At 52.1% G+C, this 20,653-nt stretch overlaps 1 protein-coding gene across 5 annotated transcripts; it reads right to left on the bottom strand.

Moving 5' to 3' along the window:
• Positions 1-64: 64 nt before the first annotated feature.
• Positions 65-18,244, bottom strand: PPARD (peroxisome proliferator activated receptor delta). 5 transcript variants are annotated; one of them, XM_019623314.3, is made up of 8 exons: positions 18,085-18,244; positions 14,763-14,848; positions 5,457-5,686; positions 4,736-4,854; positions 4,079-4,217; positions 3,171-3,373; positions 2,411-2,864; positions 65-1,988 (listed from the first exon to the last, which is right to left on the bottom strand). In XM_019623314.3, exons 3-8 carry the CDS (start codon positions 5,590-5,592, stop codon positions 1,741-1,743), a joined length of 1,299 nt encoding a protein of 432 aa, XP_019478859.1. In that variant the 5' UTR covers positions 5,593-5,686; positions 14,763-14,848; positions 18,085-18,244; the 3' UTR covers positions 65-1,740. The 5 variants fall into 5 exon arrangements, with proteins under 5 accessions (XP_019478859.1, XP_010722654.1, XP_019478857.1 ...); XM_010724352.4 differs by having other exon boundaries at positions 2,411-2,861; positions 4,736-4,887; XM_019623312.3 differs by having other exon boundaries at positions 4,736-4,887.
• Positions 18,245-20,653: the final 2,409 nt, after the last annotated feature.

The raw sequence follows: 20,653 nt of genomic DNA on the forward strand, positions 1-20,653 counted from the left end.
CATCCCCTGTGCTGGAAACAACCCAAGTGCTCAACCCTGCACAGAAGGGCTGGGTGCTAAAAGGTGCTTAAATATTTAGTTCAGATTTATTTAAAGTCAAGTCAGTTTGCAGACACTATTTATATTATTAAAAACACTTGGAGGTTTGTACTTCTAGCAAAAATATACATTTCACTTTGAGGGTTGTTACACTGAAGGGAAGAGCAAAAAGTCCCCCAGGTGACCAACACAGGGGTCCATGTGCCCTGGGGGTGCCACCGAGCTCTGGGGGACAGTGGGGGCTTTGGGGACAGACCCCCATGCTGGGAGCAGCACACATCTCCGGTGCCTTCCCCAGAGGACTTCAAAGTGCTTTAGAAATGGTAACTCCTTAACAGCCCTGTGAGGTACGGCTGGGAGGTGAGGGTGGGGAAACTGAGGCACAGTGAGGAGGCAGAGGGCAGCAGCAGGTATGGGACTGCCAGCCCAGCAGCATGGAAGGGAAGGCCAGAACCCAAAGCTGTCCCCAAGCTCAGGGCATGGTGTGGAGCAGGGCAGGGGAAACTCCCAACCAGTTTGGGGTGAGCATCCCCCCCCCTTATGAATACTTGGTGTTTATATTGTGTTTTACAGCTGCAAAGCTCTTTGCAACCAGCGCACTGATCTTCATTTCCCCCTTCTGAGAAAAGGGCAGCCTGGCTTCTGTTCCTGCAGGGGGAAACTGAGGCACAGCCATAAGCAGAGGGGCGAATCCACGCACACTTTGGTGGTAGCAACACCAGGTTGGGGTGCAGTGATCTCCTGCACTCCCCAGTGCTGCTGTTCCCCTGTCAGGGCTGCTCTGCTGGTGCTGTGGATCACCAGATCTCTTCTGCAGAACCTTCCAGCCCGGGATGTGCTCCCTCCCCACAACCCCACAAATGCCCTGTCAGCACCCTGGGCTCTGTGGGCTGGCCGTAACTTTCCCCATGCTGGTGTTGCTGAAGGCTTTGCGTGCTCTGGTGCTTGCAAGGAGCTTGCACAGCCACCTCATCCCACACCTGCCCTGTGCAGACCTTTCTGGAACTCCTATCTGCTCAGAACTGCCTGGGGAAGCAAAAGGATTGTGGGCCTCTGCTCCAAAGGTGAATTCTTGAGTCAACCCCTTCCCTGCCCTCTTTGACACAGAGGTGCTAAGGGACAGGTTCCTCTGAAGTGGAGGCACTGGGAGCAGAGAGAGGGGGGTTGCAGCCAAGGCTCTTTGCTAGGACAGCCATACAGGTCTTCAAATATGCCAGCTTTTCCTTGGGGAAGAGAAATACTTCCTTTTGTGCCACTGTCCTAAACTTCACAGCTCAGGACTACATCTTTAGAGTGCAATATGATAAAGACACACCCTAAGTGCTGCTGCTGCCCATGAGGAAACCACACCACACTTGGGGCTCTGAACAACTGGAACAGCCCCCGCTAGCCCCAAGCTGCTGCAGGAATCCCCCGTCCATGCCATGCAAACCACCCAGCTGCTCTGGAGGCCCCACAGTAATGGAAACAGTAGCTTATGATTTGCCTTTGTAAATTCGTTAGTGTGTTAATGGAAGTCCCAAGCTACCAGGAGGTGACTGCAAAACCTTCTGGCACCTTGCCCTATGTACCGTACATTGGAGTCGTGTAGAAAAGAGTTTCCAGTAGAAGAAATGGAAGACATGGGGAAAGGTTTTCTTTGTTTTTGTACAAAGAGTCTCGCTTGGAATCCATGGCTTCATTCTCATAAATAAGAGGTCCTTAGTACATGTCCTTGTAGATCTCTTGTAGGAGCGGGTGCAGGGAGGTCTCTGTCTCTGTCTTCTTGATCTTCTGCACCAGCTGGGCGTGCTCTGTCACCAGCTGCCGCAGGTCAGCCATCTTCTGCAGCAGCTTGGGGAAGAGGTACTGGGCGTCCGGGTGGTTGGACTGCAGGTGGAACTCCAGCGCTCGGAGGATGTTGTCTTGGATCTCCTCCACCTGCTTCACGTTCATCAGGCCGGGACGGTCTGTAGGGAGGAAGCACGGTAGTTGGTGTTATGGTGTAGCCCATGCTGCTCGTGAAGGTATGGAGATAGGGAGTGGAACCCGCCCATAGTGACTCCAATCTGGTCAACCAGGAAAAGGGGGAAACTGCATGCCCTCAGACTGCATGTCCCACAGCAGCTGATGAGAAAGGGATGGTACTTTATCTAATCTTTGGGGTCAGATCTGTTCAGTTCTTCTCTCACCTTTCTAAGACTAGCAACCCATGGCATGGGGGTTAAACCAGATGAAACTTAAAGAGCTCTTCCAACATAAACCATTCTGTGATACTATGATAAGACACCCGTGGCTGATCTCTGCCAGCAAAGGCCCTGCTGAAGCACTGGTTAGCTGCAGCCTGGCCCCTCCAGTCCCCATACCCCTGTGGGATTCTGTATCTGCTCACCTCCGCACAGGATAATGGCAGCCACAAACAGAGACAGGTCGCTGTCATCCAGCTCCAGTGCATTGAACTTCACAGCAAACTCAAACTTGGGCTCCATGATCTCGTTGAAGGGCTTGCGCAAGCTACGCAGGAACTCGCGGGTCACAAAGCCATTCCCGTTGGCCACCAGCAGCCCATCCTTGTTCATGATAGAAGCCAGCATGGCAAAGATGGCCTCGTGCACCCCATATTTCAGCAGAGTCACTTGGTCATTCAAGTAGAGGCCTATGAAGCTGGGGATGCTCTTGGCGAACTCAGTAAGCTCCCGCACAGTTTCTACTGTGGTGCACTGGCAGCGGTAGAAGACGTGCACCCCAATCTCCTTGTAGGGGGGGATCCCATTCACCAGCTGTTTCCAGACCAGCCCCTTTTCTGCTTGCCACAGGGTGTCCATGTCATGGATCACAAAAGGCTGCTTGAAAAAGAAAAGAGTGGTCAGGAACTTGCTGCACTCATGCTCTGCCCAGGACACTCGTCTTTGCCTGTCCATTTGCTGCTCTCTCCTGCCAGTGCTAAGGGAGCACTGGCAAACAGCACCCACACACACATGCACAAGTCTGAGGAGAGGTGGGAATTTTCTCAGCAAGTAGCAAGACATGTAAAGACCACGTAGCTGGGAACTGCTGCACGTGCAGTAGTTATAGCAGGAGGAAGATGAGCCCAGAGAACAGCCCCCCACACAGGCTGCAGCCAGCCCTGCCTGCCACTGGAGGGAACTTACTGGGGTGCTGCTGGCCTTCCCGGTCAAGATACCTCTCGCTTTCTTTTTGGTCATGTTGAAGTTTTTCAGGTAGGCGTTGTAGATGTGCTTGGAGAAAGCTTTCAGGTCGGCCACCTGTGGGTTCTGGCAGCTTATCTCGCTCGCCGTCAGCCCCGCTACCAGCTTCCTCTTCTCTGCCTCTGGCATGCGGCCAAAGCGGATCGCTGCGAGGAGCAACACCAGAGAATCAGACAACACAGCCTCACATCTCCATCATATGGGCTCTACCACAAGCCCCGCTTCCCACATAAACACTTTGGCTGGGCCAGAAACAAGATGGTTCCACCTGAAGCTCAAAAATCCCAGCAAGCTGTGTGTCTAGTTCCCACTGGGCCAACACAAAAGGGAGAGCCATGTGCCAGCAGCCAGCCTGCATGGCAGGATGAAAAAGCCCATTCTGGTAAGGAAGAAATGGAAGACAAGGCCCAACGCCCTGCTGGGTTTGAAAGAAGCTGATTCCTTGGCAAAAAAAAGCCACAGTGTAATGCAAGCTATATATGGCCTCTCCAGGTGAATCACAGAACCATGGAACGGTTGGGTTAGAAGAGACCTTACAGCCCCCCCAGATCAGCCCTGCTGCAGGCTGGGACCCCCCACCAGCTCAGGCTGCCCAAGGCCCCTTCCTGGCCTCAGGCATCTCCAGGGTTGGGGCACCCACAACTTTGAGCAGCAGTGCCAGAGCCTTGCTGCCCTCTGAGTAAAGGATTTCTTCCTAACATCTAACCTAAATCTCTCCTCTTTTAGTTTAAAACTGTTTCCCCTTGTCCTATTACTACCTGCCTGTGAATCCTTGGGATGAAGAATTGCTCATGGGGCAGATGGACCCAGGGCACCTCACCAGCAGGCCCAGGAACAACAGTGACACTCACCATTATGTGACATGCCCAACGAGAGGCATTTCTGGAAGCGGCAGTACTGGCACTTATTCCGGTTCTTCTTCTGAATCTTGCAGCTTCTCTCACACTTTTCATATTCCAGCTTCATGCGGATCGTCCGGCGGAAGAAACCCTGCACAGAGTGGGATGAGGAGCAGGGGGACAAGGGAACAGCAGCGTTAGCACCCACACTTTAGGATCAGGCCAGTTTGTTATCCACAGCAGTTTCACAGAGGTTCATCCTCCACTGGGTGTTTTCAGCACAAACAGAGCCACAAGGAGTGGGAAAAGGGGTAGAGTGGGACTGGGTGTGTGATACTGCATGCAGCCAGCAGGGAGGGATGGAGGAACAGGCTGTGGGCCTCAGCCTGCAGGAAAGTCTGGCAGGGCCTCACTGCTAATGCCGTCCCGCTGGCATCTGGTGCGGGGGAAGGAATTTTAGAGGTGCGGCCAAGCTGTGGCCAGCGATCCCAGTGGGATAAACACGCAGCTCATGGCTGATCTGCAGCACAGACAGCATCTTTAAAAGCAAAGCCAAGGTCCCCATTGGGGTAGAAGGATTTGCTTTACAAAATAAAGCGTAACAAGCTAAGAAGTGGGACATGTTTGTCTGACCCAGGCTGAACCCCACGCTCCCCAGGGAGGACGCACCTTGCAGCCCTCGCAGGCGTGCACACCGTAGTGGAAGCCCGAGGCTTTGTCTCCACAGACTCTGCACTCCACGTTCAGTGCCCCCGAGGCCGTCTCCTCACAGCCCATCTGCAGTTGGTCTGACAGGGAGGGAGAGGAGCTCTGTGAAAGGTCTGCAAACACACAACAGAATCTGTCCTGAGCAGCACAGCGTTGCTCCCAACCCCACCAGAACCGGACTGATGAGGCATTTCCAGCCCTGCCTCCAGAGCTGTGTTTGGGTGGTTAACCTCTGAGATTAGGCACTGGCCACAGGCTGATGCCATGTATGGAGCCACAGTGCTGCCAGAAGCTAAAAGGCTCCACATAGTGTTGAGTTCGGAAGGACTCTGGAGCTTAATTTTAGGCAGTGAAACCTCTCCACAAGCTTTGCAAAGTAGCTAGCATAACTCATAAGATCAGTTTGCACTGAGGATTTCAAGAAGCAGACAAAGAATGATTCTCAGCACCCTGGGAGCCCTCCCCTCTTCAGTGTACACACTCTGGGGCACAGCCTTCCCCCCTTCCTGGCTCTATTTCCATCTCCCAAGCCACTGCCATCAGGTGTGTGGTGACTGCAGAGGAAGAAATAGATCCCTCCATGCTTTGGCCCTCAAGAATTATTGCATGAGCCCATTAGAAGCCCAGCTCCATTCATGTGCAGGCCCTTCTCTGTGACTGTGGGGGATGTGGCTCCACTCACCGGTGTAGCTGCTCGAGGGCAGTGAGCTTTCTGGTCCTACACTTGGGTCCGATGCTCCGCTGGGCACTGTCACTGCCTCTTCCTCTTCCTCCTCCTCTTCCCTGACCTCAGGTACTTCCTCCTGTAGTTGTTCCATAACTGATCACCCCTCAGTGCAAGGACTGCAATCCCTGTCATAGCTCTGGCATCATCTGCATCTATCCGAGATGGACCCTGCCAGTTGCACTAGCCTGCAGACAGAAGGAGAGGCATGTCAGTTCCATGGGCGCAGCCCCGCCATCCTGCTTTGCTTCGTGTCCTTATCCATGGAGACAAGCAGACCCTGGGTCTCCTTAAAGGCTGCTTTGCTGGAATCATGTTTAAAGCTCAGCAGACTGATCCCAGGACACCAACCAGCCCACATCCCACAACGCAGGGACCAGAGGCCGGACTCCCCACCCTGCAGATCCCACAGCAGAGGCGCTGCACTGGGCAACATCCCCTGCAGCCATCAGCACCCCGTGCTGTCACAGTGGCAGCCAAGGACGGGGGTTTGGCACAGCCAGGACTACCGGAAGGGTTCAGATAGCAAACACTGCAGCTGCCAGCACAGAGCTGAGCTCCACACTGTCCTCAGCCCAGTGGCTGCAGGGGGCACAAGCAGGGCTCTGGGTCTGCAAGCCCCAGCCCCACACTGGGAGAGTGACAGCTTCCTGCCAGCTCCTGCGCTCCCACTCCTTCCCGTTACAGCAGTGGTGTTTATTTTCACTCCTTGTGTTGTAACCAGCCCCGGCTCCTCTGCCAAAAGCCATTCAGCTGAGCGTGCTGCTGCTGCTCATACAGCTGCGGGGCTGTGCTCAGCCATGGGTCTGGCTGCACAACCCAGCCCATGTCCTAATCCGAGGTTTCCTGTGGGAGGATCAGTGTGGGCCCCTTCTCCCCGTGTTTCCTCTCCCTGTTTGTAGTCATCCATCCCATCCCTGCTGGGCTGGTGCTGTTCCCAGTGCCCAGCTCAGTGCCCACATCCCAGCCTCCAGATCTCAACCCCTGCACTGAGTCCTGCTGCAGCAATTAATGCCTGAAGCCTGTTCTACATAGAGTGCAGCCGTTTCCATAAAGGAGTTATTTTAAGGTAGAGAAACCAGATGCTCTATTTCCATCAAACAAGCCACTGACATCCAGCTTTCCCCAGGACAGCCCCAATTTGCAGACTCCAGTTAAACTGCTAGCATCTTCATGCACTAAAGTGTGCACCTTGCTTGCAGGGGACTTGCACAAGGGCAACCCATGAGCAAACTGGTCCTGGTGGCACAGGGCTCCCCGGGCTACTTCGCCCTCCTGCAGCATCCTCCCCTCCTCTGTTCCCAGCAACTGGCACTTGTGCTGCAGCCAGCTTCTTGGGAAGCTGTCAGCATTGAGCAAGGTCAGATCAACCAGCAGCAGCCGGTGCCAAGGGGAAGGACAAAACCTGCAGAGGGGAAGCTGAATGTCAGCATGCTGCAAAGCCAGCAGCCAGGCACCCCCAAGAGCCGGTGCCAGAACACAACCTGGGTTTGCTGCTCGCTTCTCCCCTGCGTACCAGGAGTTCAGAGCAGTGGGGACAGCACTGTGTCAAGGAACTGGGACTGTGGTGTTACCCACAGCTCTGTCGGGAGCAGCAAAGGGGCACAGGGCTTGCAGAAGTGCTGTGCTCCCTGCCTGTGCCTCCTGGGCAGCACTGAGCAACCATTCAGGGCTGTGTTGTCCTTGGCCTCCACTAGCGCAGTGGGGCACACACGCAGGCAGGAAAACCTATTTGCTGGAGATGGAGGATAACAAGCTGGATCTGTTTAAAGTCTATATATAAATAAATGCACGCACATCAGGAAAATGCTTTTTGTCTGGAACAGCAGTCAGTAGGGGAGGACGGCAGAAGGAGGTCTATGCAGGACCTTGCACTCCTGGGCAGCAGCAAGCTTTCCAGACCCACCAAAGCAACTCCAAGGCTGTGTTCAGAGTTGATCTAATTGCAGATGGCTGTGCAAACCCCAGGGGTGTGGGAGAATAGAGGGCAGGACACATCTGACAGCAACGGCGGACTCCAGCAGAGGTGTCCCATGTCAGCGAGGGCAGGACAAAGATATGTATCCCACCCATGGAGAGAGAAAAGCTTTTACCAGAAAGCTCTGAATGCATTGTTTTAATATCTTGCAGGCCAAGAGCAGAGGGAGCTGCGGGAGCTGTTTGCACACCTGCCTTTCCCTGAGCCCTTCCCCTGTTTTCCAAACAAGGGAAATAGAGAGAGGGGGAGGCATTAATTTCAGCCAAGCTTTCAGCAGATGAAAGGCAGCAGGGATTGTGCCCACACAGCAAGGTGCTGGGCATGGCCCTGTATTGCTGCAGGGGATGTGCAGACCCCAGACCCTCCGACTTTGGGAGTGGAGGCAGCAGCCAAACACAGAGACCTCCAAGCCCTTACTTGCTTTCAGCTGAAGGATTGAGTCGAGTGTAAAGAACAAGCCAGCACTGGCTTGATTAAAATCAGTGCAACAGCTTCTTTGACTCCATTTAGTGCTGGATTCTTCCGGCACATGCAGAGAGAACAGAGAACTATGCCACCTCCAGGATGCTTCATTCAGTCCCAGGCACTGGGGAGATCCCCTCCTGCCAGCCCCAACAAAGGCGTGCCTCTGAGGGCAGAAAGTTTTTGCAGAGGATCACACAGCAGCAGCCATGAGCACAAAGGGGACGTGCTGCCTCTCTGCAGGCCCCCTGGTTCAGAGTGGGGTGGCTGAGCTCCATCCCACTGAGAGGACAGAGGGACAGTGGGGGACCCTGCAAATCTCCAAGGGGTGACAGCAGGGAATGGCTGCGTGGAGGGCAGAGGATGCCCAAAGGATCCTTCTCATCTCCAGGAGCTCCTTCCCCACTTGATGCCTGCAGCCCAAGCATTTTATGGTGTGAGAAGTGCCCACTGCCCTGGGTGTGCAGGAGGACTGCAAGGGATGTGACAGAGCAGCCCAGTTCCTCATCACTACTACAGCACTGCACACTGCACACAGAGCACTGCACACCAGGAGCAGACGTGCATTCCTGCACAGGCACTGAGGGGCTGGCAGCCACCAAATTAAAACAAAGTGCTCATAATTAGAAGGACTTCATCTTTAAAGCAGAGGGTGTTTTGCTGAGGGTGAGCTCCAAAAAGAAGCAACCTCAGTGTGCTCACTGTGGTGGAGAGAACTCTCCCACCTCTATCCCCCTCACAATTGTTTCTTACACAGACAGGGTTGGAGGCAGCTCCATGTCCAGTCCCACCGCATGCTGCATTGTCACCACGTGTGTCTCCTCCTTGGAAGATGGAAGCTTCCAGGCAAAGGAAAGTGCCAGAAATGGCCCAGGCCTCCCGAGGGACAGCTCACAATGTCCACCTGCTCCAACAGTTGTTTGAGTTACCGTAAAGGAGGTCACAGGGAGCCATGAAAGGAAACCAATTCACCATGGAAGCACCTCGTTGTGCTCATTTGGACAAAAATATTAAAACAAATTCATCCAAATGCACATCCTGTTGATTGTGCATTCAGTACTGTACGGGAGCGTTTTCTCAGATGGAGTGCATACTGAATATACACACCAAAAACTGAACTGATTTCCATTAAAAAAAAACAAAACAAAACTGGTTGTCTCTTATTGGCCATTATTTGCAGACATCCCTTCGATTGTGTCACCACTTCCGAAATCTGATGATCAAATACCAGTTTCTGTTCCTCCTCCTTCACGTCATCTACTGCTAATAAAAGCCAAATAATAGCTAAGCAGATGCTGCAACACAGGAAAGGTAACCAAGTGCAGAAAACCAGGAGACGCAACCATTGAAAACATGTTTGTTTTTTGTTCCTGAAAGATCAGCACACCTCCTCATTAGCTAATGAGATCCCAGAAGCACTTTACTTAAGTGTTTCCTCCCTCACTCAGAAGCCTTGGCTGCAAGGCAGACTCCGTGCAGGAATAAACGACTGGAGCTGGAGAGGCAGAGAAAGCATCTCTGCCCCAACACCATGGATGTCCACTCCTTGTCCTTTCCTCCACTGCTGCTGCCTGCTTTTCACCAAGTATAACCCAGCCAGCTAAGCATCAGGTGCTGCCTGAGTTGCTATTACTGTGTTGCTGCTAATTACTCAACAACATGACAAAGGAGTACAGGAGATTCCCCTGCTTGCCTCAAGCAGCCTGGCTTGCCAGTGAATCACACATCAGCCACATGCTACAACTCATCCACTTCCTGGATACTGAGGAAGAGAAATAAGTCAAAGAGTTGTGAAACTCACTGGATTCTTCTCTTTTTGCATTACAGCTGTCCCCAAAACCAGGTCAATGCACTCCAAAAGGAACTTCCTGCTTTCTCACTAGTGCTGGGTTTTTTTGGAGGGCAGGACCTGCAGGAGGGGCTGCTCTTCCCTTTCAATTCACCTTTCAGAAGCTGCAAAGATACCTCTGGCTCCAGGAGCTCCAGGACATATCTGACATGCTGCAAAACCTGTAGATGGCACATACTGGATGAGTGTTCATGCTTCTGCAGAAATCATCCCTACACAGCTCACCTGCTTTCCAGAAAGAGGCTCCCTGCCTGCTTCAGCCTTGGAGCTCCACAGTTCCCTTTTGCAAAAGGGGTGGCAGTAGGATGGGCAGCAAAGAGCTGAACGCTCACCAGTTCTTATCCAAAGTTCTGCTTTGTGACCTGCAGCAAATCCTATCAACCCCCATACCTCCATTTCCTCCATCATCAAAAATAATAATAATTGAGTTTTGTAGTGCTTCCTTCCTTGTCCTTTCCTTGCTGCATTAGCTCACAGAGACGTCATGTTTTGGACCTCAATGCCAAGTGTCATTGTTTGTTCCCATATTATGGCTTTGGACACCTGTTCCCAGTCACGCTCGCAAGCCTCGCCTGCCCCAGGTCAGTACACCATGCTGCTCGTGACTGTCTCCTCTGGCTGCACATTCCCATATGAAATGTTTCCAGGATTACTTTCAGCAAGTAAACTGCCAAGTCTCACGCTGGAAACTGCCAACTGATGTTTTTGTTTTGCTGTCAACTCAGGACAGCCCAGAGTGGGCAGGGGATGTGTGTGGCTGAGTGATGGGACGAGGAGCACAGCCAGGAAACAAGCAGCTACCAGAAAGGTGACACCTTCTCAGTGCTGGAAACTGCATAGATGTGTTGTCATTTGAGAAGATCGTTAAGTCTGGTAATGAGAGAGGACCATCCCCAGTCACACTAGGGCACAGCAGAGGTGATGTGACCTGTCCTGTGATGCTGGGCAGTGCGTTGCCCGGCTGTCTGTGGGCATGTTGGCCGTGGGATGGCGTGCTGCTCTCAGCTTGGCTGCAGCATGCCTATACAAGCACTGCAAAACAAGCTTGCTCCACGCTGCATGAACAGGCTGCCAGGGAAGATGACTCTGCTGTCCTCTTGAGGCCGTGTGCTGCAGGAGGACAATGCTTTGGGCACACTGCATTGAGTTCAAACCGCTTCTAGTATTGGCAGAGACACAAGGCAGCTTGTGAGGCTGTGTGGTATCCTGACCCCACATGCCCACCCTGCTGTCAGTGGAGAGCCAGTGCCCAGCATCAGGCTTGCTTTTACATCCCTGCTTCCTCTCTGGAAGTGCCCAAGAAGCTGCCTGGAAACACTCTCCTTTACCATCCCAAAGGGAGATAAAGTCATCACTCCCTGAACCTCCAAGTTCTGCTGCACATTGCTCCAAGGTGCTGGCTTTGCTTACAGACCCTTGTCCACCGATCCACAGCAGGCCACGTGGAAGGATCTGGTTTCAAGAACACCAGTAATTATAGAACAGAGCTGACGGGAGGAGCTCACAGGAACAGCGAGGTTCCCAAGGCAAACAACAGGCACAAGCTCAGAACTGCACTTAAAGGGAAAACCAGGAAAGCAGTAAGTGCAGCAAGTTGCCACTGCAAACTCCAGAGTCAAGGAGCACTGTGAGAGCACTGGGTGACAGTGAGTGTGGCTGCCCTGCAGCAGCATTACTATCAGAACACGGCATGGTTTCCCTCAAAGCCTCTGTGTCACTGGGACACCAGTGAGTGTCCTCACAGGGCGATCAGCCCCTGGAAAAGCAACGGGAAAACAGAGAAACACAGCAGCAGGCCACTGCTCTGAGTCACTGGAGCCAAATGTGGCTGGAGTCAAGTACCCAGCAAGTCAGCAAGACCTAAAACCAGGCAGCCAGTACTCCCAAATCCAGGAAACCAGCCACAAAAATATTATCAAACCTTTCCGCAGTGACTGAGATCCCCTGTGCTAGAACTACCAGCCTGTAAGCTTGCTATGCTTACACTCGGACTCCCAGCAATGCACTACATATTTTGTAGACCGTAGCAAAATATCCTGAGCGCTCGGCATGCAGCCCTGATCCCAGGACACAGCTGACAGTGAGCGATTATGCCCAGGCACGGGTTCAGATGATTCAGCACAGCCTGGGAACGTCCGCACCGAAATGGTTGGAACAAATTGCCACGCTCACTTCATCTCCCCTTCAACCACAAAAAGGGAGAGAGAGAGAGAGAGCAAATCTGAGTTTGACTGCATCCAGAGAGCATTAAAATAACTTTGTTGCACAAAGTAGTTCAACACCCTCTCAGAGATCTGGAAGAGAGATGTTTCCTTACTATTTTTGGCTACGCTCTGTGTAGCAAGAGGGAGGAGCAGAAGTTTCTCTGTTTTCAGCCAGGATAGGATCAGTGACCCCTGCCAAGGAGAGGATCTCAGCATGCTCCTGACTGCTTGGACTTCTGCCTGGGCCCCTAGAGAACAAAACACTGTAGCAAAGCATCAGCACCTTTCATAATACCCTCACCTCTTGGGCACCACCGTGAGCCCAATACAGTGAGCTCCCCGGACCTCCAAGACCTCCCAGCTCCAACCCCACACTTATGCATGCACACCATCAGCTCTTTTCTGATGTCCCTAAGTCACGCAGAATAACCTCTCCTCATAGACATGAGAACCCACAGACTTTTTGCATCAGCCTCACAAGGTTGACAGCTTCCATGGTCCCACAGCTCTGGTAAAATCCATAAAAATCAGCATAGTGTTAAGAACAATTTTAGGTACTTTAAGGCATATTTCAGATTTGCATTTAAGATGAAATTGAGACTTGCATTAAAAACAAAAACATCAGACAGGATAGAGACTTGAGCACCACTGAAGTGATGCACCTGTTCCCTCTTTAGCCTGACAATACCTTTCCTAGAGAGACATTTACTACCAGCAGTATGATTCAGAGCAAAGTTTGTCTTAACAGATCACCAGGAAAACCCCAAAACTTCCCTATCAACTTAGATAAGAAAGGTCATCTGCCCTTATAAACCATCATATCCATTCCCTATCTCCATTTCATATGTCATTGGGTTGAACTTGCATGTTCTGTTTTTTCCTATGCAGTTCCAATTCACAGACGGGGGCAAACCAGAAAAACACAGCATGAGGGCACTGTTTCTGGTTAACACAAGCATCATCTGGCTGTTGCTATCCACAAGCCAGAAAGATGCCCTGGTAAGAACCCAGCAACAGGAGCAACGTGTTTCTGACTTGTGTTTTCATCTTGACACCTCTGTCAGGTCAGGATTCCCTGCAAACTGCAGCCTCAGATTTGCCTTTTGAGCAGGATCTGTTGGGGGGGGATCCCCAGGGTAGCACCCCAGCACATACCTGACCCCTTGTGATGTTCATGTTCACAAGCTCTTGAAGGACACAGACATGTGTCAGACAATGTGATTACAAAGTAATTTTAGAGCATTACTGGAAACTAAGACCCATCTCAAATCAGTTTTGCTCCATACAGTTCTCGCAGTCAGGCAGCAGTCCATTGAAAACCATTCGTTCCTGGATCTACAGGGTTCATGCTGGCATCAATTGCCATACTCTATGAAAAGTAACTTCCTAGGCATTCTGCCAATGCAAATGTGTTCTAGAGTATAAGATTAAAGAAATAAAATAGCTCTTCTACTGAAGAATCCCATTTGTACTCACTACATCTATAAAAATCATTTATCTTGACTTTGCCAGAGTCTCAAAAATTTCTGCAACAGTGAAAATTAGCATCTCTGAACAGTGATAATTCTAAAAAAAAAAAAAACCAAAAAACAAAAACCTTCTCTTCTCTGCAGCGCCTTACACAAAAGCATCTATGGAGCTTGACAGACCCATGGCAGCCAACACAAACCACAAAACAAGCCCACACCCCTGAAATTCCATAGTGAGGGCAAACCTCAGTGTGTTCCAGCAGCAAATAATCTCTTAGCCATAAGCACTCGAACAGCATCGCACCTGATTAAAAATCACTTGCCTGTCAGCTCCTGCTGCCTGAAGGAAGCCGTGAGCCCCTTACTGTGCCAATCTCTTAGTCTCCAAGACCACAGTAGACTTGCAGTTCATAATTGAGAAGCCACAGCAGAAACATTCCCCCAAACACAACAAGATGTACTGTACAAAAATACAGATTTGTCAACAGACAACACTCTTGAGAGAAGGAGACCATTAACATCAGCAAGCAATTCTGCACAACAATGCTTCCCTGATCAACACAGCCTCATGTGGCTCATTACAAAATCCTCTCCATACACTGCAAAGTTCCTTGGAAGTCCATGTTCCAAATGCCAGGACTGAGAGAGCAGAACAGTTGCATAAACTTGAAGAGACATTTTATAACTTAGCCCCATCTCCATCCAGCAGAATACATCAGATGTGCGCTGTGGCAGAAATAAACCCATCCCCTCAGCACAGACAGCAGCTACATGCAGGCGACCATCCTGAGGAACTTGAGCATCACCACGGGCAGGACTGGAGTCTGAGCCACGTCCTCTACTGCAGGGCTGAAACAGTAATAACCTGCTCAGTTTTGCCTGGGTAAGGCAGTCATGTAGTAATAGATGTTGTCAACATCGGTGCCAGATTGCGTGAGCGATAGGTAGGTGATCATCTACCTAAGTACAGTCCTCTCCAATTTAGAAGAGGCAACTTCAGTTGTAAAACCCATGAAATAACCAAAACTCTTATACTTCGAAAGCAGCTGTTGGCTCAGAGGAACATGGTTAGACCACAATACTTAAAGCACACGCCTCAGCAGAATCCAGAAAGATCACATTCAGAAACTGAGCAAAAAGTAAGGCACAGGATTTAGAATTAAGAAGCAACTTAAGAATGTCTCTGCTCACGGGGAGAAGTGAAACTTGCTGAAAGCTCTTCCTCGTCTCTTCCCTACCCCAAGTTTTAATAAAAATAAGCAGTGTGCTTTCACAGATCTGAAGGCAGAAGGGAAAAGTTACCTCTCCGCAGCTGTCCCTGCCTGCCCGCCGCTGAGAGCCGCCGTTCCGTTACCATGTCAGCATGGAGAGCTGGGGACCAAAGCGATCTGCAAGAGAACACAACACGGACTTCCACAGCTGTGCTGAAGGCCAGATATTTATGCCGCTGGGAGAACTGGGACAGATCCAGCGACGTCTCTGAAATTTAAACACACACTCCCTCTGCTGCGCGCCGCAGCCACTTGCTGGGGCGAGTTCCTCCCAGCCAGTACGTTGCCTTCCCCTTGTGCTGGCCACATTTGCAGCTCCATTACCCCCAGTTTTTGTGACCGCGTGCAAAGCTGATGTTAAAACACAGAGCTCATTGAAAAGGTCTGCTATGGCCATGAGGTGGTTTGCTTTCTTGACCTCCTTGGGAGGCTGCCTGAGAGTTACTGCAACTTTAATGGACCTCTCCAGTTCTTGAAACTTAAGGGTTTACCAGAGTTCACCCCTCTTGGTTTTCCTGATAATGTTGCAAATAACTGCAGGCACAGGAGAGCAGTAAGAGACCACTGCTGGGAAAAAAAAAAAAAAAGAAAAAAAAAGAGTCTTGGAGACTTTGAACGAGAGGACTTACAGAAAATACGCTCTATTTTTAGACACAGTTATGCAGACTAACTGGACTAACATTAAACAAAGATGCTGTGAACATGATGCTACTTGAACCTACCCTGACATTGCACAGGCTTAGCTGCTCCTCCCACCCTGATGGAAAAGCCCCGTTCTGCAGCACTGCCCCTTGCAGCAGCAGCAGGCTCCCGAGGCAGCCCAGCACTGATCCCACACCCACAGCCTGCTGCAATTGCTGGGCAGGGAGCAGATCTCACCTCAGGCTGCAGCCTCTCATGCACCTACCTCCCAGCTCCAACAGGCACCAGGAGTTACAGATACCCAGGACAACGCCAAGGAAGAAGCAAATCTGTCCCAACGCAACAATTTGTTGTGCTCTCGGAGAGGCTTACAGGTTGGGCATGGAGCAGGCTGATCAGCACCAGGCACATCTAGGGGAGGGCACGAATAATCCCTGTCCCTTGGAGGAGAGCGTCAGTCCCAACACAATCTCTCTTCCTTGCAGTGATGTAAAAGCAGAGATAATACAAAGATCAGCCCCTTCGAAGCAAGCAATTGCCCCTCCTCTGCAGGGAGAGGCTGTGGCACAGTGGTGCTGCACACATGCAGATGTCACCAAGGGAAGGGCACAGGTCCAGCAGCCAGCCCTCTGCTCCAGCAGGGCTGTCAAGCACCCACCACAGCTCCACGGTCACAGCAGAATGCTATGGCTGCAGCAGGCTTCAAATCCCACCCCAAAAACAGAAGGTGGTTTTTCCCACCAAACATCAAGACAATGTTCATTAACTTCCTGATGAGGAAAGCCAATAAAGTTATTACATCCCCACTGGCACATCAGGAACTGGCTTACTTCATTTCCACCAGCAGTAAAACCCATCCCCGACTCGGTAACAAAATTGACAGTGTTAACCAACACATGAATCATGTACAGAGTGCACGAATCACGCCCTGGGCTTGCCCCCAGCACAGGGCAGAGCGCTCACTGCTGCTGCCAGAGATCTGAGCATTAAGACTAAATCACCAGCTCACCTTGTGCGGCTCACAGGTAAGTGCCAGGGCATGCCCAGCACTGCGGGCACAATGCACTACTTGCACCAGCTCAGAAGGGTGCAGAGGGAGCTGCCAGCACATCGATCCCGAAAGCTTCCTCCTGCAGTTTTGGCTGATAAATCACAAGGAAAACTCACACCCAACATGTTTCTGTCAGCCAGGGAAAGGGATTCTCTGAAGGCAGCAAGGGAGTGTGCACATATGAGACTTCTGAGGAGAGCAAAAACTAGAAGTACAACATGGGCTGATGTACGAGGGTGACCAACTTGCACCTTCAGTCCTCCTGCACTGTAAATCTTCAGTCCCTCACACAGGGCTGTCCTAGCATGTGAGTGAGCACAAGGCCTCCTGGCCCAGCTGCTGGAGGCAAGAGGGCCGCCGCTGCCTGAAAGGAGGAAACCACACTGGGTTTGAAGTTCCCAGACACAATGCAGCTGATGACCAGCAGATGTTGTGAGCATCACTGCACAGGGTTGGTCTGCTCTCTGCTCCAAGCCACTGAGCCTCTCTGTGCCCTGATTTCCCATCCAGGGGCACTACAGCACAACACACCTACCTCATAAATATTTTGTGAGGCCTAATTCATTGCCTTGTGTAAATAAGCTGGAGTCCCATAAACAAATCAGGCAGTTAAGCATCATCTGTGGTGGAGTCAGCACACAGAAACCTTTGAAAGTATAATAAGGCCAGGAGGCATTTTGACCACAAAAAAATAGGAGAGGTCAAAACAGTTCAATGCAAAAGCAGGATCCTCGTTGCTTGTGATGACAGCCCTTGGAGGCGGCCAACAAAGAGGGAAAAAACACAACAGGTTGGAAATAAAAAACAAAAGAGGGAAGCGGGAGGTGAAAGAAAACCAAGTCTTGTTCAGAGGCCCTGCCACCTACTTCTGCACACTGCTTTACCTTTCACCTGGGACTTTTTACAAGTGCTTCTCAAGCTCGTTAAAAGCTCCAGTCCACCCAGTCAGCAGAGCTGGTGCCACCACAGGGCAGAGCCCGCCTGGGGGAGGGTGCAGCCCAGCAGGGACTGCCTGGTCTACAGCCAGCGTGGATAAAGGTGGCAGCCCTTTACCCTATCACTGCAGGAAATCACAGGGAGCAGCAGGAAGGATGGCACCCCTGCTTCCCTACCTCAGTGGCCAACAAAGCTGCCCTGGGGAAGGCCATCCACAGAATCACCAAGGTTGGAAAAGACCTTCAAGATCATCCAGTCCAACCATCCACCCATCACCAACAATCCTCACTAAACCACATCCCTCAACACAAAATCCAAATGTTCTTCAATCCCCATCCTTTTACTTCTCCTTCCTGCCCACACCCCAGCAGAGCACCTCAGGGGTCCCCTGAAGCCACACGCTTTAGGGACACGCCTGTCCCTAACCCCCAGCCTGGCCACCTCCCCACTGCAAGGAGCACCTGCACCTCATTAACGCCTTCAACCCACTGCCCCACCCCTAAAAAGCCCCCACCCCTCAGGAAGCCCTCAGCAAGCCGTCCCAGCCCCTCACGTAGCTCTCAGGATCCCCCCTTGGGCACACACCCCCCACCGACAGCCCCGCTCCCCTCGCCACCCTACAGCCCCCCAACCCCACGTGCTCACAGCACCCCACACCACAACCCTACTCCCCTCCGTGCTGCTCCTGTCCCACGTCCCCTCGCGACCCCCGCCCTGTTCTCACCTCCCGTGACGGCCCCGCTCCCGTCCCGCAGCTCTACCGCCACCGCCGCTGCTGCCCCCCGCAGCCTCACGTCACCGCGCCCGCCCTGACGCCACCGCATTCCCAGCGTCCCGCAGCCAATCGGAGCCGCCCGGAAGTGAGTACCGCGTCACCACGGCAACGGCCCAAGCCCGTTCCGCCCCTCTCTGTCGCACGGCGCCCCCTGGCGGGCTCAGGACGCATATCTCCTTCTCGCGTGAAGGCGCGGGGCATCATGGGAAATGTAGGCGCTGCCCGCGGGGCGCGCTAAATTAAGAGGGAGGGGTGGAGGCACAAAATGGCGGCGGCGTGGGACCCTGGCGTGCGGAGCTGTGGGGCTTCCCCTACGCTCCTCGGCACCTCTCTCTCGTTCTGCTTTTATACTGTGCTCAAAGGTCTTGGACTGGGCTGAGCTTACACCCTCATGCGTTGGGTAAACCACAGTGCTGGTTGATGGAATCAGTGGTGGTGTGTTTTAAAGCACAAGCCCCGATTCTGCTGAGGTTGATGATGCCCCTCATTAATGAGATGTAACCGCAATCAAAAACAGGCCTGGCACTGCTTTCAAGGAGTTACAGAGAGCCATACCGTCTTTCCTGAGCTTCTTCCAGACTAAATCCCAATTCCCTCAGCCACTTGTAAGATTTGTGCTCCAGACCCTTCACAGCCTTGCCCTTCTCTGGACGTGCTCCAGGGCTTTGATGTCTTTCTTGTAGTGAGGACCTCCTTGCAACCTTTCTGCGGGAGTTTATCCTTAGGGTGAGGTGCTGGTGCACACCCCCAACGCTGCACGCCCGCTGCTGACTCAAGCAGGTTGCTGCTCCTGAAGGATGGGACAGGCCTGGCTGCTCACAGTTTGGCAGCCGACCAAAGGCAATGCTGACCTTGGAGCCTGACGTTCCCTCCACGCCTGTCCTCGTAGCATTAATTTTGCTGCACAGGAACTAGGCTGTTCAGAGCAGAAGCGATGTTCTGATGAGTTGCTTTTAAAGAAAGTTGGTGCAGCCCTAAAACTGGTGAGAGGTGATGGCAGGGTCACCCTCGCATGCCTCCTAGGGTCATAGAGCCCTTCTGACAAAGCTGAGGTTGTGTGGAGGTGGCTCTTTTCCTCCTGGCATAGGTGTGGCATGGCACCAATCCCAACACCAATCAGGGAAAAGGTTGAGCTAATGGGCTGATGAAGGATGGTGCTGCCTCCCATCAGCACATTTCCACCCAGCCCATTTCCTTCCCAGCTGCACACTCCTGGTTCCTCCCTCTACCTGAGGTCTCATGGGGCTACAACTGCTGTGCTGGGGTTACCTGGGGAGCTGCAGGGATCAGTGCTACACCTTGACACAAGAAATGGTGTTGTACCCAGAGGTATGATGTGTTGTGAAGGTCCTGCTCTACCAGAAAGCATGTGGAGTGGAGAGACCCTGTGCTCACATGGGATGCTGGAGTGGCACATTGTCATATCAGAGCCAGGCAGAGACTCCACTGGAGACTGTGTAGGGTTGTCACGGCCGTACAGCACTGCTCAACATTCCAGCTCCTTACAATATCCCGCAGTACCCAGCACAGTGAGGAGGAGGAAGAGAGGTGACACATTTGACCTGCCACAGCCCCTGGCTGCCAGGACAGGTCCCCGAGGCCGTCACCACAAAAGCTGCAGCCACCCATGCCTCCTCCGTGGTGCGTGGGACTGGGGCACGGGGCCACTGGGCACCCCGACAGACACACAGAGCTGCTTTGTATGGGGGCAGCCACGTCATGCACATGGGCCTGCAAACACAGCCTCTCTGTGAAAATAACCATAAGAAAAGGGCACTGTAAAAACCAGGGGGAGGAAGAGCTCTGTGAGCAACCGCTCAAAGCCGCGCCAGTAGGAAATAGATTGCAATCTCCCTAACGAACTGCAGTTAAACTGCATCATGAGCTACTGTGAACCTCAGTTTGGTGCAGGGCTTGCTAACGGTGTGTTTTCAGAAGGGGCCTTATGGTTCTCAGTGCCCAGACAATAAAGTGCCCAAAGTCATAAACAGGACTGTATTTAACAGAGGGGCTTGAAAATGAAACTCCATATTTGTGGGGTTTTTGTGTGCAAGGAGGTTGGCCAGAAGACTTTCGGCTTTTGTTCTCATCTTTTAGGGAACAAATTAATTGAAGGAGGCAGGACGTCACTGAAGGGAGCTGACACAGCCACCTACTGCCAGAGCAGAACCAGCCCTGCTGCCTTGGGAATTCTTTCTACTGCCTTCTGCAGGCCTTGGACTGGACCTGAAGTGGGACTCTGAAAAGGGACTCCTGCAATTCAAGGGTGAGGACATTAGTCCAGAGCACGGTTCCCTTCCTATAAATTAATTATAAGGAAGTGCTGGCACTCCCAGAGGATACCCCTTGCAATTCATCATCTACAGACACTTCTCTGTCCCTCTTGGCCCTCCTAGACCAAACCACACTCCACTGGGTCAGTTTTCATTGGTTGGGCTCTTTTCTATGGTGGGAATCCAAACTGCACACTGCACACGAAGCAAATTGGGTTCCTGCAGGGCCACAGATGTGCAGGGAA

Source organism: Meleagris gallopavo, chromosome 28 (assembly GCF_905368555.1).
Source record: "Meleagris gallopavo chromosome 28, MGAL_WU_HG_1.1, whole genome shotgun sequence".
Lineage (NCBI taxonomy): Eukaryota > Metazoa > Chordata > Aves > Galliformes > Phasianidae > Meleagris > Meleagris gallopavo.

Bases quoted from the DNA above. Each gene is read 5' to 3' on its own strand.
- PPARD (XM_019623312.3), bottom strand. From the start codon at position 5,592: ATGGAACAACTACAGGAGGAAGTACCTGAGGTCAGGGAAGAGGAGGAG. The intron at 4,888-5,456 runs GTGAGTGGAGCC...GTGTGTTTGCAG, and splicing joins GCCCTCGAGCAGCTACACCG to ACCTTTCACAGAGCTCCTCT. The intron at 4,218-4,735 runs GTGCGTCCTCCC...CACTCTGTGCAG, and splicing joins ACGCCTGCGAGGGCTGCAAG to GGTTTCTTCCGCCGGACGAT.